The following is a 17522-nucleotide window of genomic DNA, read 5'->3' on the forward strand; positions in this document are numbered from 1 at the left end:
TTGACATTCTGGTGGGGAACATTAACCACAAGAGGTGCTTGTTGTACAAGGGGGCCTTGGTGACCCTCCAGGTCTCCAGCCAGGCAGCAGCAAGGAGTAAAGTGTGAGATGTGGTAGAGATCAGCAATGAATGATCCCGAGGCGAGGAATCTGAGAGGCAGTGATCTTGTCACAAAACAACAAATTTCATCTCATAACACAATGACAATAAACCTGATTGTGGTTGTCTTCATCAGGCAAAGCAGTTCAGCTGTGTGTGGGAGCCTGCATTTGATGTCCCAGATTGCAGTCAGGACTGTCTTCTGAAGCACATATTATGTAGTTATTGCTCCTTCCAGAGATCTAAATCAGAGACAAACCCATAAGGTCTTGTGGACCGAGCCCCTCTGGGCTCCTCTTTCATGGTTCCTTAAAATGATTCCGGTGCCATTGAGAATTTTTCCAGATTATCAAGGATTGAATTTCTCACTGGAAGCTGAGAGCTGAAATGAGTGCAGTGTTGTTCTCACTCAGGGTGAGACAAGTTACAGCTGCAGAGCACCATGTTCCCCACTGTTGGAGGGAAGGATTTTCCAGGCTCCAGTCTACAGCAGGGACACAGAACCTGCCCTCACAGTCACCTCTGGAACGGAAGGCTGCCGTGTCCCTTCTAACTGACCGGATGATTTTCAGCTTCAGCTTCATGACCTGGGCTGAGAGTTTGTAATTCCTGCACTTCTCCACGATCCTAAAATGGACAGAATGTGTTTGTTATACATGATGACAAATCTTCACTTTGTTCACTGAGATAAAGATGGTACAGAGTGACGGGCAGAGTGGGGGGAGGTGTGAGGGACAGGACAGGGGAGGGGAGTGGGACGAGGGAGAGGCAGAGGTGACTAATTGGACATAACTGATGTGACAAAGGGGTCAGACAGAGACAACCACTTTCTGCAGAACCAGACACAGACTGGGAGAAATGGTAAATATCCATAATTGTGTCCAAACACAAATGTAATGAAACACTAAGGGATACTGTCCATTAAATTCAATTTAACCAGATATTATCAACAGTAACAGAGGTCGGAAGACCTCAGATTCAGAAGAAGAAGGCAGCGGGAGAGCACTTAAGGATTTCCAACAGGAAGACATTTTGAGTTCTCGGGGGAAGAGAGGCCAGACTGAGCAGGTGCGTGACGTCAGCCAGTTGAGTGCAAATGGTTTAAAAAGAAGACAGCCATATCCAGCAGACAGCGTTGGGAGTGGGCAGCGGAGTGAGAGGGCTTTGGCTCCATGGGCTTCGGCGGTAACAGGACGAGGTGAGGCAGTTGTTGATTGCAAAAGGAGGTAGTATGTGTGTGAGGCCAGTTTTCTGTGGTTGGTCTCAGCTGTGGGAAGTCCTGGAGTCTCCCGGCATCCCGGACAGCCACATCTACTCCTGATGCATCGAGATGCAACTCCTAAGGGACCATGTTAGGGAACTGGAGCTGCAGCTCGATGACCTTCGCCTGGTCAGGGAGAGCGAGGAGGTGATAGAGAGGCGTTACAGACAGGTGGTCACACCGGGGCCATGAGGGACAGAGAAATGGGTCACAGACGGGAGAGGGAAGGGGAAGAGTCAGATACTAGAGAGTACCCCTGTGGCTGTACCCCTTGACAATAAGTACTCCTGTTTGAGTACTGTTGGGGGGGACAGCCTACCTGGGGGAAGCAACAGTAGCCGTGCCTCTGGGACAGAGTCTGGCCCTGTGGCTCAGAAGGGTAGGGAAAGGAAGAGGAAGGAGTAGTGATAGGGGACTCTATAGTTAGGGAGTCAGACAGGCGATTCAGTGGACGCAGGAAAGAAACTCGGATGGTAGTTTACCTCCCAGGTGCCAGGGTCCGGGATGTTTCTGATCGCGTCCAAGATATCCTGCAGTGGGAGGGAGAACAGCTAAAGGTCGTGGTACATATTGGTACCAACGACATAGGTAGGAAAAGGGAAGAGGTCCTGAAAGAAGACTACAGGGAGCTAGGAAGGAAGTTGAAAAGCAGGACCTCAAAGGTAGTAATCTCAGGATTACTGCCTGTGCCACGCGACAGTGAGAATAGGAACAGAATGAGGTGGAGGATAAATGCGTGGTTGAGGGATTGGAGCAGGAGGCAGGGATTCAGATTTCTGGATTATTGGGACCTGTACAAAAAGGACGGGTTGCACTTGAATCCCAGGGGGACCAATATTCTGGAGGGCAGGTTTGATAGAGCTGTTGGGGAGGCTTTAAACTAGTTTGGCAGGGGGGTGGGAATCAGAATGTGAGTGCAGGGATTAAGGTAGAAGGACAAGGGCATGATGCTAAGAGTTCTGAGTTGATGAGGAAGGACAGGCAGGGGACAGAACATAATTGTAGCCAGTTAAAGGGGTTGAAATGTGTTTATTTCAATGCTAGGAGTATTAGGAACAAGGAGGATGAACTTAGAGCATGGATTAGTACGTGGAACTACGATGTTGTGGCCGTTACTGAAACTTGGTTGGAGGAAGGGCAGGATTGGATGATGCAGGTCCCGGGGTTCAGGTGTTTTAAAATGAATAGGATGGGAGGTAGAAAAGGAGGGGGGAGTGGCATTGCTGTTCAGGGATAGTATCACGGCTATAGAAAGGGAGGACGCTGCAGAAGGAGTGTCCACAGAGTCAGTCTGGGTGGAAGTCAGAAATAGGAAGGGATCAATCACTGTGCTGGGAGTAGTCTATAGGACCCAAATAGCCCTCAGGACACCGAGGAGCAGATAAGCAGGCAGATTTTAGAATGGTGCAGGAAATATAGCTTAGTAGTTATGGGTGGTTTCAACTTCCCTCATATTGACTGGCACCTCCTGAGTGCAAAGGGGATAGATGGGGCTGATTTTGTCAGGTGTATTGAAGAAGGATTCCTGACACAGTATGTGGACTGACCGATGAGAGGAGAAGTTATACTGGATCTAGTTTGGGGTAATGAACCTGGTCAGGTGACAGACCTCTTGTTGGGGGAGCATTTTGGTGAGAGTGACCACAACTCCCTTAGCTTCAGCATAGCTATGAAAAGGGATAAATTCAGACAAAATGGTAAAGTGCTTAACTGGGGAAGGGCTAACTTTGAAGGGATAAGGCAGGAACTAGCGAGAGTAAATTGGAAACAGATGTTCAAAGGGGAAAGCACAGAAGTAATGTGGGAGAAGTTGAGGGACCACTTGAGCTGGGTTCAGGATAGGTTTGTCCCACTGAGGCAAGAAAAAAATGGTAGGAAAAGGGAACCGTGGCTGATGAAACATGTGAGGCAACTCATCAAGAGGAAAAAGGAAGGATATGTTAGGTATAAGAAGCAGGAAGTAGGAAGGGCTTATGAGAAATATAGGGTAGCCAGGAAGGAGCTAAAGAAAGGACTTAGGAGAGCTCGAAGGGGGCATGAGAAGGCCTTGGCATGTATGATTAAGGAGAACCCCAAGGTGTTCTATGCATATGTGAAGAATAGGAGGATGAGGAGAACGAAGGTGGGACTGCGAAAGGATGAAGAGGGCAACATGTGCCTGGAGGCGGAGGAGGTTGGAGAGGTCCTAAATGAATACTTTGCTTCAGTACTCACAAGTGAAAAGGATCTTGATCAGGATGAGGTCGAAGTAGACCGGGCTTGTGTGCTGGACAATGTGGAGATTAGGGAAGAAGAAGTGCTGGATCTTCTTAAAAACATTAAGACTGATAAATCCCCAGGGCCAGATATGATGCACCCCAGGTTGTTGTGGGAATTGAGAGAAGAGATCGCAGTAGCATTATCCATGATCGTTGAATCCTCTTTGGCTGCACGGGAAGTGCTGAAGGACTGTAGAATGGCAAATATAGTTCCCTTGTTTAAAAAAGGTAATAGGGAGAAACCTGGGAACTATAGACCGGTGAGTCTTACGTCGGTGGTCTGCAAACTACTGGAAAGGATTCTTAAGGATAGGATCTACGAGCATTTGGAGAAGTACAGTCTACTCATGGATAGTCAACATGGCTTTGTGAAGGGAAGATCATGCCTCACAAGCCTGACTGAGTTGAAGAGGTAACAAAAGAAATTGATGAGGGTAGGGCAGTGGATGTGATCTACATGGACTTTAGCAAAGCATTTGACAAGGTCCCTCATGAGAGACTCATCCAGAAAGTCATGAAGTATGGGATTAGTGGAACCTTGGCTGTTTGGATAAAAAATTGGCTTAAAGGAAGAAAGCAGAGGGTAGTTGTGGAAGGAAAGTATTCTGCCTGGAGGTCAGTGACTAGTGGAGTGCCGCAGGGATCTGTCCTGGGACCCCTGCTATTTGTGATTTTTATAAATGACCTGGATGTAGAGGCGGAAGGATGGGTGAGTAAATTTGTGGATGACACGAAGATTGGAGGAGTTGTGGATGGAGCTGTAGGTGGTCAAAGCTTACAAGAGGATATAGACAGGCTGCAGAGTTGGGCAGAAAAATGGCAGATGGAGTTCAATCCAGACAAGTGTGAGGTGATGAATTTTGGAAGGATAAACCAGAAGACTGAGTACAGGATTAATGGTCAATTACATAAGAGTGTGAATGAACAAAGGGACCTTGGGGTTCAAATCCATACATCCGTCAAGGTCGCTGCGCAGGTTGATAGGGTAGTTAAGGAGACATATGGGATGCTAGGCTTCATTAACAGGGGGATTGAGTTCAAGAGTAGAGAGGTCATGTTGCAACTCTACAAATCTCTGGTCAGACTGCACTTAGTTCAATTCTGGTCACCTCATTATAGGAAGGATGTGGAAGCTATGGAGAGGGTGCAGAGGAGATTTACCAAGATCTTGCCTGGATTGGAGAACAAGTCATATGAAGCAAGGTTAGCAGAGCTGGGACTTTTCTCTTTGGAGCGTAGAAGAATGAGCGGGGACTTGATAGAGGTCTACAAGATTATGAGAGGCATAGACAGGGTGGATAGTCAGTATCTGTTTCCCACGGCACCAATAGCAAACACCAGAGGACATAGGTACAAAATTAAGGGAGGGAAGTTTAGGGGTGACATTAGGGGTAAGTTTTTTACACAGAGGGTTGTGAGTGCCTGGAATGACTTGCCAGGGATGGTGGTGGAGGCTAAAACATTAGGGGTATTCAAGAGTCTCTTGGACAGGCACATGGATGAAAGAAAAATGGAGGATTATGGGGTAGTGTGGGTTTAGTACTTTTTTTTAAAGGATTATATGGGTTGGCACCACATGGAGGGCTGAAGGGCCTGTACTGTGCAGTAGTGTTCTATGGTTCTATAGGTCATGATTCCCGCTAACCCATGTGTCAATAAATGAGAGAGAGTGGTGTTATAAATACAGCAGGAAGATTCCAATGAGTTTATACATGTGTGAATTGAGAGAGGGAGAAATAACAGTGAATTTACAAACTGTCTAAGCACAAGAAAACTGCAGGAATTTATTTTGAACAAAATACCTGTTCTATTTCAGCACGGTTGTTCTCATTAGTTCCTTCGTTTCTGCCTGTAATGAATGAAATAATCCCTTATAAATTCGAGATGAATGATATACATTGTTGAAGATTATTTGTTGCTATTTTAACCGACCATTTATTCACAGCTGAGTCACAGATTTGTACAGCACAGAAACAGGCCCTTTGGCCCATCTCATCATGCTGTGTATTTTGCCCATCGACAACAATCCCATTTGTCCACGAGGTCTGTACCCTTCTAAACCCTTTATATTTAAATGCCTCCTCTGTCAGTGTGTTCCAGATGTCAATCATTCTCTGTTTTAAAAAGCTAATCCTACACATTCTCTTCAAATCTCCTTCCTCTCACCTTAAACTTTTTTTTTCTAAATTTTATTTAAATTTTTAAATGGTTACAAGTGAAGAAAAAAAGATATGTGACCCTTCCCCCCTCCCCTTAATCCCTCCCCCCTAACCTTTCACCTTAAACTTAAAGTTCTTTTTGATATCCCTACCATACCACGGGAAATGATTTTCACTCTCTACCCCATCTATGCCTTTCACAACCTTGTATACTTATAAAGGTCACTCCTCAGCTGCCTTCACTCCAGGGAAACCAAGCCCAGTCGATGCAATCTCTCCCCAGAACCAAACTCCTCCAATCCAGCAACATCCGGGCGAATCTCCTCTGCACTCTCTCCAGTGCAACCACATCCTTCCTGTAGTGTTGTGACCAGAACTACACACAGTACTCCCAGTGTGGCCAGTGTTTTGTAAAGTTGCAATGTAGAATCATAGAGAATACAGCACGGGTACAGGCCCTTCAGCCCAACCAGTCCATGCTGACCACATTGTTCTCCCAGCTCGTAACAATTTACTGTATTTGTCCCATATCCCCCCAAGCACTCTCCCTGAATGTACCGATCCAAGTATTTCCCACATGATAAGATTGTACTTCCCACAACCACTTCCTCTGGCAGATCATTCCATCTACTCACCAACCTCTGTGTGAAAATGTATCTCTCAGATCCCTGTTAAATCTTTCCCCTCTCACCTGAAATCTCTGCCCCCTAGTTTTGGGCTCCCCTCCCTGGGGAAGGCTGATTCCATCCACCTTATCTATGTTTCTCATTATTTTAAACATTTCAACAAGGCCTCATTCTCCCATGTTCCAATCCATAAAGACTTAGCCTGGCCAACCTCTCCCTATAACTCTCGTCTTGGCAATATCCTCGTAAACCCTTTCTGCATTCGTTTTAGTTTAATTACATCTTTCCTACAACAGGCTGAACAAAACTGTACACAGTACTCCAAGTGTGGCCTTACCAATGACTTATACAACTGCAGCATAATGTCCCAATTCCTCTACTCAATGTCCTGACTAAAGATGGTCAGCGTGCTAAATTCCCTTTTCACCACTCTGTCTACCTGTGACACCACTTTCAATGAACGATATACTTGTAGTCCGAGGTCTATCTGTTCCATTACACTCCATGGTGCCCGATCATTCAGAGTACCAGTCCCACACTGGTTTGATTTTCCAAAATGCATCCAAAACCTTATACTTATCTGTATTGAAATCTATTTGCCACTACTTGGCCCACTTCTGTAATGATCAGGATCACTGTGTGATCTATGAATACCTTCTTCACGATCATCAACATCTCCTCATTTTGTGCAATCTGGATATCTGCTGACCAAGTCTTGTGTATTCACATCCAAATCATTCTATAAATAACAAATAACAAGGGTCCCAACACTGACCCATAGAGCACACCACTAATCACTGGTCTCCATTCCCAGAAACAACCTTTAAACACCCTCTGATTCCTACCTAAAAACTCATTTTGAATTCACCTGAATCGCTCTCCCTGGATTCCACGGGACCTAAACTGCCATGTGGGACCGTGAACACTTTGCAAAGGTCAAAGTAGACAACATCCACTGCCCTACTCTCACCTACATTTTTAGTTACTTCAAGTAATTTCCTGGCTTCTCCTTGTTACTTTTCTTAAAAAAACGGAATGACAGTAGCCTCTTTCCAGTCTTTGGGAATTTCACCAGTGGCTAAAAATGAAGCAAATATCTCTTCAACAGCTTCCACAATTTCTTCTCTAGCCTCCCATACAGTCTGATATACTCAGTCAAGCCCTGAGAATTTATCCACATAAAACTGCACATTATCCAATTTAACCTCCCGTTTGATTCTGCTGAATTCCCACAAAATTAGCCCAGCTGAGTTTTTGACCCTAACTTATGGACCTCTGCTTGCTTTTCCATCACCATCTTAAAACTACAAGAACTGTGGTCACCAGAGCCAAAGTGCCCACTGTCTGCCCCCTCAGTTACTTTCCCTGCCTCATTCTCCAAGAGGAGGTCCGGTACTGCACCCTCTGTCTAGGTGTCTCTACTCAGGAAACTTTTCAAAGATGAGAGATTGCTCAATGTCATTTCGTATTCACAAGTGTAAGGAGAACAAAATGATTGTTACTCTGGATCCAATGCAGTACCAAAAAAATACAGAAGATGAAGAACACATTATTAATAATAAAAATCACAAAATAAATATAAATACTTAAGACAGCTTACATGCATAGATTGATGGTATGTCCATAAAGTGACCTGGGACTGTACATAATGTCAGTGATCGGAAATAATAAAGTAGTGGTGGAATTAGCTGGTGGAGGTGTTGATCAGCCTCACTGCTTGGGGAAAGTAAATGTTTTTGAAGCTGGTGTTCCTGGAGTGGGTGCTACGTAAACGTGAGAAATTCTGCAGATTCTGAAAGTCCAAAACAACACCCACTGGAGGAACTCAGAGTCTTTGGAAATGAATAAACAGTCAACGTTTCATGCTTGGAGCCTCCTTCAGGACTGAGAAAGAAGGGGGAAGATGCCAGAATAAAAAGGTGGGGGGAGGGGAAGGAGGCAAGCTGGAAGTTGACAGGTGAAGCCAGGTGGGTAGGAAAGGTAAAGGGCTGGAGAAGAATAATCTGATAGGAGAGGAGAATGGATCACAGGAGAAAGGGAAGGAGGAAGGGACCCCGGGGCAAATAGAAAAAGAGGATGGCGAGGGTTAAAAATAACTGAAGGAGAAATTGATATTCCTGCCATCAGGTTGAATGCTACCTAGACAGAATAAAACGTGTTGCTCCTCCACCCTGAGGGTGGCCTCACCTTGGCACAAGAGGAGGCCATGGACTGACATGTCGGATTGGAAATGGGAATGAGAATTAAAATGTTTGGCCACTGGGAATTTCCGCTTTAGGTGGATGGAGCAGAGGTGCTCAATGAAGAGATCCCCCAATTTACAACGGGTCTCACTGATGTAGAGGAGGCTTCATCGAGAGTACAGGACACAATAGACAAATCCAGCAGATTGACAGGTGAAGTGTTTCCTCACTGGAAGGAATGGAGGTGAGGGAGGAGGTGAATGGGCAGGTGTAGTGTTGCCTCACTGGAGGGAATGGAGGTGAGGAAGGAGGTGAATGGGCAGGTGTAGTGTTGCCTCACTGGAAGGAATGGAGGTGAGGGAGGAGGTGAATGGGCAGGTGTTGTGTTGCCTCATTGGAGGGAATGGAGGTCAGGGAGGAGGTGAATGGGCAGGTGTAGTGTTGCCTCATTGGAGGGAATGGAGGTCAGGGAGGAGGTGAATGGGCAGGTGTAGTGTTGCCTCATTGGAGGGAATGGAGGTCAGGGAGGAGGTGAATGGGCAGGTGTAGCACTTAGGCTGCTTGTAGGGTTAAGTGCTGGGAAGGGGCTGAATGGGGAGGAACGCTTTTATATCTGGGTAGCCTCCAACATTATGGCATGAATATCTATTTCTTCTTCTGGTAATTTTTTTCCCCTCCCCTCCCCTCTTCACTCTGGCCTTTTACCTTCTCACCTGCCGATCACTTCTCCCTGGGTCCCCTCCTCCTTCCCTTTCTCCTCTGGTCCACTTTCCTCTGCTATAAGATTCCTTCTTCTCTCATCCTTTATCATTCCCACTGACCCAGCTGCAATTATCACCTTTGAGCTGGCCTCCGTCCCCTCCTCCTCCCCCCACTTTGTTATTCTGGCATCTTCCCCCTTTCATCTCAACCCAGAAGAAGGCTCTCAGCCCGAAACATCGACTGTTCATTCATTTCCATAGTTGCTGCCTGACCTGCTGAGTTCCTCCAGCATTTTGTGTGTTTTGCTGTGAATGTTAAGCAGCCTCCTCTCTGATGGGAGTTGGACAAACAGTCCATGAGCAGGGTGTGTGTGATCCTTCATGATGTTACTGATCCTTTTCCCACACCGTACTCTACAGACGATATGTCATTGATGGCAGGTAGGCTGGTGCCAGTGACGGGTTGGTCAGTTTTAACTCCCCATTGTGGAGCTTCCTGTTCACCGCAGTGCAGTTTCCGTACCAAGCAGTGATGCAGCTTGTTAGGCTGCCCTCTACTGTGCATCTGTGGAATGACGTGAGTATGGATGTGCAAAGTCCAGCTCTCTCAGACTCCTCCAAAAAATGAGGCATTGGTGAGCTTTCCTGCCATGTAGGATGTGTTCTGGGACCATGAGAGATTGTGTGTGATGTGTACTCCCAGGAGTTTGAAATGATGTTCTATCCACATGGCTTCACTGAACGAACCTCCAAGGATGTCATCTCTAATCACTGATGCTATGTCCTCCCTAGTCAAAAGGCATCATCCCCTCCTCGTTTATCTGTACCTCTGTCCATAAGACCAGAAAACATTGGAGGACAATTAGGACATCTGGCCCATCGAGTCTACTCTACCATTCAATCATGGCTGATCCTTTATTTTTCTCCGACTCAACCCCAGTTCAAGGACTTCTCCCCGTAACATTTGATGTCATGTCCAATCAAGAAACTATCAATCTCTACCTTAAATACACCCAATGACCTGGCCCCACAGCTGCATGTGGCAACAAATACCACTAATTCACCACCCTTTGGCTAAAGGTATTTCTCCACATCTCTGTTTTGAAAGGGCGCCCCTCTATCCTGAGGCTGTGTCCTCATCCTAGACTCTCCCACCTTGGGAAACATCCTTTCCACATCTACTCTGTCTAGGCCTTCCAACATTTGAAAGGTTTCAATGAGATCCCCCTCATCCTTCTTAATTCCAGTGAGTACAGACCTGGAGCCATCAAACATTCCTGTGTGATAATCCTTCATTCCTGGAATCATCCTTGTGAACTTCCTCTGGACCCTCTCCAGTGCCAGCACATCTTTTCTAAGATGAGGGGTCCAAAACTGTTCATAATACTCAAGTTGAGGTCTCAGCAGTGCCTTATAAATCCTCAGCATCACGTCCTTGCTCTTGTATTCTAGACCTCTTGAAATGAATGCTAACATAGCATTTACCTTCCGAACCACCGACTCGAACTGCAAGTTAACCTTTAGGGTGTTCTGCATGAGCACTCCCAAGTCCCTTTGCATCTCAGATTTTGGGATTTTCTCCCCATTTAGAAAATAGTCTGCACATTTATTTCTACTACCAAAGTGCATGACCATGCATTTTCCAACATTGTATTTCATTTGCCACTTTCTTGCCTGTTCTCCTAATCTGTTTGTCCTTCTGCATTCTACCCATTTCCTCAAAACTACTTGCCTCTCCACCAATCTTCGTATCATCTGCAAACTTGGCAACAAAGCCATCTATTCCATCTTCTAAATAATTTATATACAGCATAAAAAGAAGTGGTCCCAACACCGACACCTGCGGAACACCACTAGTCACTGGCAGCCAACCAGAAAAGTATTTTTTTATTCCCACTCACTGCCTCCTCCTCATCAGCCAATGCTCTAACCATGTTTGTATTTTTCCTGTAATGCCATGGGCTCTAAACTTGGTGAGCAGCCTCATGTGTGGCACCTTGTCAAAGGCCTTCTGAAAGTCCAAAGATACAACTTCCACAGCATTCACTTTATCTATCCTACTTGTAAGCTCCTCAAAGAATTCCAACAGCTCGTCAGGCAGGATTTTCCCTGAAGGAAATCATGCTGACTTTGTCCTATCTTGCCCTGTGTCACCAAGTACTCCATCACCTCATCCTTAACAATTGACTCTAACATCTTCCCAACCACGGAGGTCAGGCTAACTGGTCTATAACTTCCTTTCTGCTGCCTTCCTCCATTCTTAAAGAGTGGAGTGACATTTGCAATTTTCCAGTCCTCTGGCACCATGCCAGAGTTCAATGATTTTTGAAAGATCATTTCCAATGCCACCACAATCTCAAATGCTATATCTTTCATAACTCTAGGGTGCAGTTCGTCTGGTCTGGGTGACTTATTTACCTTTAGGTCTCTCAGCTTTTTGGGCACCATCTCTCTTGTAATAGTCACTGTACTCACTTCTCTTCCTTCACACACTACAACATCAGACACACTGCTAGTGTCTTCCACAGTGAAGACTGATGCAAAACACCCATTTAGTTCATCAGCCATCTCCTTGTCCCCTGTTATTATTTCTCCTGCCTCATTTTCTAGCAGTCCTATATCCAATCTCATCTCTTTTATTTTTAACAAACTTGAAAACACTTTTACTATCCACTTTGATATTATTTGCTAGCTTGCATTCATATTTCATCTTTTCCCTTCTAACTAATTTTTTTAGTTGCTCTCTCTAGGTTTTTAAAAGCTTCCCAATCCTCTATCTACTGGCATGGCTGTAGCATCTGTACGCTGGAGCATTGAGCTGCCAATCCTGCCCTTCTCTCAGCCATGTTTCTGTTATGGCTGTAACATCCCAGTCCACAGAGCCAATACACATTCTGAGTTCACTCACGTTACCTCATAATCCTCATGCTGTGAATTAAATGAGTATTCTTTTCCTTGCCTTTATCCTGACAAGACACCTCCTACAGAAGCCTGGGGTATATCTTGTCCTAACTCCTGCTCAGAGTTCCATCCCACCCCCAAACGTTCTTGCGAGGATATTGGCCCCTCTCTGGTTCGAGTGTAACCTGTCCCTCTTGTACAGGTTACTTCCATCCCCAGAAGAAATCCCAAGAACCTGAACCTCTCCCCCTGCTCCAGCACCTCAGCCATGAATTCATCCGGCCTGTCTTTCTATTTCTGACCTTGCTTGGTGTCCCAAATTATAAAGATCAGCATGTCATGTATGTTCTTCTCCACACTAGCAACCAATGTTCCTTCTTAGAGATCTATGAACTTGGAGCTATGGTCCAACTTCCACCCTGCCCTTAAATTCACTTGGTCCATTTCTGACACATATCACTTTCTCCTTTCTTGATCTTGTTGTCTCCATGTCTGGGAATAAGCTGTCTATTGATATCTTTTGTAAACCTACCGAATCCCACAGCCATCTTCACTGTACTTCCTCCCAACATGTCTTCTGTAAAAATGCCATTCCCTCTATAAGTTCCTTTGTGTCCATCCCATCTGTTTCCAGGGTGAGGCTTTCTTTTCTGGGAAATCAGATATGTTCTATTTCTTCAAGGAACAGGGTTTCCCTTCCTCCACAATTGATGCTTCCCTCACTCGCATCTCCTCCACTTCACAGGCATCTGCCCTCCAAACACTGACTGAGTTCCTCTTGTCTTCACCTCTCACCCACTGGACTCTGTATCCTTAACACTGACCGAGTTCCTCTTGTCTTCACCTCCCACCCACGGGACTCTGTATCCTTAACACTGACCGAGTTCCTCTTGTCTTCACCTACCACCCACGGGACTCTGTATCCTTAACACTGACCGAGTTCCTCTTGTCTTCACCTCCCACCCACGGGACTCTGTATCCTTAACACTGACCGAGTTCCTCTTGTCTTCACCTACCACCCGCGGGACTCTGTATCCTTAACACTGACCGAGTTCCTCTTGTCTTCACCTCCCACCCACGGGACTCTGTATCCTTAACACTGACTGAGTTCCTCTTGTCTTCACCTCTCACCCACTGGACTCTGTATCCTTAACACTGACCGAGTTCCTCTTGTCTTCACCCACCACCCACGGGACTCTGTATCCTTAACACTGACCGAGTTCCTCTTGTCTTCACCCCCCACCCACAGGACTCTATCCTTAACACTGACCGAGTTCCTCTTGTCTTCACCCCCCACCCACGGGACTCTGTATCCTTAACACTGACCGAGTTCCTCTTGTCTTCATCTCCCACCCACGGGACTCTGTATCCTTAACACTGACCGAGTTCCTCTTGTCTTCACCTACCACCCACGGGACTCAGTATCCTTAACACTGACCGAGTTCCTCTTGTCTTCACCTCCCACCCACGGGACTCTGTATCCTTAACAATGACTGAGTTCCTCTTGTCTTCACCTACCACCCACGGGACTCTGCATCCAGCACATCATTGTCTGCACCATCCACCATCCCGGTGATCAACCATTTTAATTCCAGTCTCCCTTCTGATTGGTCAGTCCATGGTTTCCTCTACTGCCATGATGAGGCAACTCTCACATTGGAGGAGCAACACCTCATATTCCATCTGGATAGCCTCCAACTTAATGGCATAAATATTGATTTCTCCAACTTCCAGTAATTTTTCTCCCTTCCCTTCCTTCTTCTTCTATTTGCCACTGTGCCCCCTCTCCTCACCTGCCTATTACCCCTCCTCTCCCTTTCTGGAGATGGAGTTCAGCCCAGATAAGTGTGAGGTGGTTCATTTTGGTAGGTCAAATATGATGGCAGAATATAGCATTAATGGCAAGACTCTTGGCAGTGTGGAGGATTAGTGGGATCTTGGGGTCCGAGTCCATAGGACACTCAAAGCTGCTACGCAGGTTGACTCTGTGATTAAGAAGGCGTATGGTGCATTGGCCTTCATCAATCGTGGGATTGAGTTGAAGAGCTGAGAGGTAATGTTGCAGCTATATAGGACCCTGGTCAGACCCCACTTGGAGCACCATGTTCAGTTCTGGTTGTCTCACTACAGGAAGAATGTGAAAACCATAGAAAGGGAACAGAGGAGATTTACAACGATGTTGCCTGGATTGGGGAGCATGCCTTATGAAAACAGGTTGAGTGTACTCAGCCTTTTCTCAATGGAACGACGGAGGATGAGAGGTGACCAGATAGAGGTGTATAAGATGATGAGAGGCATTCATCATGTGGATAGTCAGAGGCTTTTTTCCCCAGAGCTGAAATGGCTAGCACAAGAGGGCATAGTTTTAAGGTTCTTGGAAGAAGGTACACAGGAGGTTTTGGGGGTAAGTTTTTTTTATGCAGAGAGTAGTGAGTGTGTGGAATGGGCTGCCAGTGGTGGTGGTGGAGGCTGAAATAATAGCGTCTTTTAAGATACTCCTGGATAGGCACATGGGGCTCAGGAAAATAAAGGGCTTTTGGTAAGCCTAGGTAGTTCTAAGGTAAGGGTGTGTTTGGCACAGATTTGTGGGCCAAAGGGCCTGTATTGTACTGTAGGTTTTCTATGTTTCTTCCACATTCCACTCTGTTTTCCTGTCATATTCCTTCTCCAGCCCTTTGCCTTTTCTACCTAGCACCTCCCAGCATCTTCCTTCATCCCCCTCCTGCACCCACCTGGCTTCACATATCTCCTTCGAGCTTGTTCTCCTTCCCCTTCCCCTCTTCCTTTTCCTGACTTCTTCCCCCTTCTTTCCAGTCCTGATTAAAGGTCTCAGCCTGAGACATTGACTGTTTATTAATTTCCATAGTTGCTGCCTGACCTGCAGAGTTCCTCCAGCAATTTGTGTGTCTTACTATGAACTTGGAATCCTCAGTCTCTCTGTTGAACATTTCTACCACGTACTGCAGAAGTCCATGTCCTATTTCAGCTCTGCAAAATTTACCTTGTACTTGTCGGAATTAATTTCCATTTGCTAATGCTCTAGCCAACTTTCCATCTGATCCATATCCTACTGCAGACTTGGACAATTTTCCTCAACACCATTTCTCATTTATTTGTAAACTTAATAATCATTCCTCCTAAACTAATGACTAAGTCATTAATATATCACAAAGTGCAGAAATCCTAGAACCATTCACCACTGTACACAAGTAGGTGCAGACTTCAAATCAGAAAAAAACATTCTTCCAACACAACCTCTGCCTTCTGTCACCAAGCTGATTTTGGATCCCTTTAGCTGGATCACCTTGGATCCCAGGTGTGTTAGGCTTCTGGATCAGCCTCTCATGTGGGACTGTGTCAAATGGCTTACTAAAGTCCACATGGAGAACATCTTTCACATTGCCTCCAGCAATCTTCTTCATCATCTCCTCAGATTAGAGAGATATGATTTTCCTGACTCTGTCCTTACTGACAATCCCTAAGCAGATCCTGATCTCTCCAATTATACACAACTCCCATGACTTGAATTCACTGCAATAATTTCCATGCAGGCACAGATGGAAATTTCTCCAACTCAAATTGAAAGTTCTGGACTTCCACAATCTAGCAGGAGTCCCAAACCCCAGCAGCTCACCTACTCAGAGATCCCAGCACCTCTGTGCAGAACCTCCAACAGAATCCAGTAAAATCTGAGCCAGAACTGTTCCCGACTGACAGCAGCCAGCTAGGACAGATTTGATAATGTGCTGGAGAATTCCCCTCAACTGCTCCCTTTAGAAGCTTAAGTGTTGGTGAGACCAGGGGAAAGTTTTCACAGTGATTGAGTTCTTTAGAAAAAATTTTGATTTTGATACTTACTGCAAACTGGAAAGAATCTGGATAATGCTGTTGTAACTGTGACCCCTGATGTAATTAATATGATCCAGAGTGGAACGTTGATCTTGCAGCTTTGATCTGAAATGTACAGAGTGAACTCACTGAGTAAATTCACACCGATTCTCCACACCCACTCCCAGTTTAAACGTACATTTAACACAGTCATATGTCCAATGGCATTTATGAGACAAAGCAACAAGTTAATCATATGACAAAGTAAATTTATTATCAAAATATGAATATGTCACCATTTACTAAATTACGATTCACTTTCTTGCAGGAAGTCACAGTAGAATACAGAAATACAATAAAGACAATGAATAACTACACACAAACAAAGACAGACAGACAATCACATTGAAAAGACTGCTGAACAGAAATATCGACTGTACACTTTTCCATAGATGTTGCCTGGCTTGCTGAGTTCCTCCAGCATTTTGTGTGTGTTGCTTGATTTCCCAGCATCTGCAGATTTTCTCTTGTTCATTTAAATGTATTTATTAAATACAAACACAAAACTAATTCCCAGAAAGAGGTAAACATGTCAAACCTGTAAAATTCCCCATACACCAAGATCCAAGGTTATGTCATTGATAACAGCTACACAGTCAGCACTAATTACACTGCAAAAGGCAAATGTTAACACTACATTATTTCTCCTCCTTCAAACCTGATAGTCCTTCCCTCTCTCCTCATTTTCCATCAGTCAGATAACTCTTCCCCCTTCTCTACCCTCTCCATCTGTCCATTACATACACACACCACCCCAACTGGTTCCCCTCTCCCACTGCTCCATCTGTCCATCACATACACCATCCCAACTGGTTCCCCTATCCCACTCCTCTCCATCTGCCCTGCTCCCTATCCCATTTATTCCATTTTCCACTTTTCCCTCTGAACAGATTCAAACATCTTCAGCCCTTTGTCATCTCCACCCGTCACCTTCCCGTTCTGGTGTGAACCCCACTCTCCCCTCCTATATCTGACCATTATCCTCCTCACCTGGATCCACCCATCACCTTCCCGTTCTGGTGTGAACCCCACTCTCCCCTCCTATATCTGACCGTTATCCCTCCTCACCTGGATCCACCCGTCACCTTCCCGTTCTGGCGTGAACCCCAGTCTCACCTCCTATATCTGACCATTAACCCTCCTCACCTGGATCCACCCATCACCTTCCCATTCTGGTGTGAACACCACTCTCCCCTCCTATATCTGACCATTATCCCTCCTCACCTGGATCCACCCATCACCTTCCCGTTCTGGTGTGAACACCACTCTCCCCTCCTATATCTGACCATTATCCCTCCTCACCTGGATCCACCCGCCACCTTCCCGTTCTGGTGTGAACCCCACTCTCCCCTCCTATATCTGACCATTATCCCTCCTCACCTGGATCCACCCATCACCTTCCCATTCTGGTGTGAACCCCACTCTCCCCTCCTATATCTGACCAT

General features: G+C 45.7%; 1 protein-coding gene across 1 annotated transcript in view; it reads right to left on the reverse strand.

Moving 5' to 3' along the window:
* The window catches only part of LOC140721188 (uncharacterized), a 156503-nt gene that overhangs the window by 38217 nt on the left and 100764 nt on the right, over positions 1-17522 (reverse strand). Inside the window, exons 15-16 of the mRNA XM_073036050.1 lie at positions 16048-16143; positions 5422-5468 (exon numbers count right to left, since the gene is read on the reverse strand). Coding sequence (XP_072892151.1) covers positions 5422-5468; positions 16048-16143 — 143 coding nt within the window. The remainder of the gene's footprint in view (positions 1-5421; positions 5469-16047; positions 16144-17522) is intronic.

This window comes from Hemitrygon akajei, chromosome 2, assembly GCF_048418815.1.
Source record: "Hemitrygon akajei chromosome 2, sHemAka1.3, whole genome shotgun sequence".
NCBI classification, from domain to species: Eukaryota; Metazoa; Chordata; class Chondrichthyes; order Myliobatiformes; family Dasyatidae; genus Hemitrygon; species Hemitrygon akajei.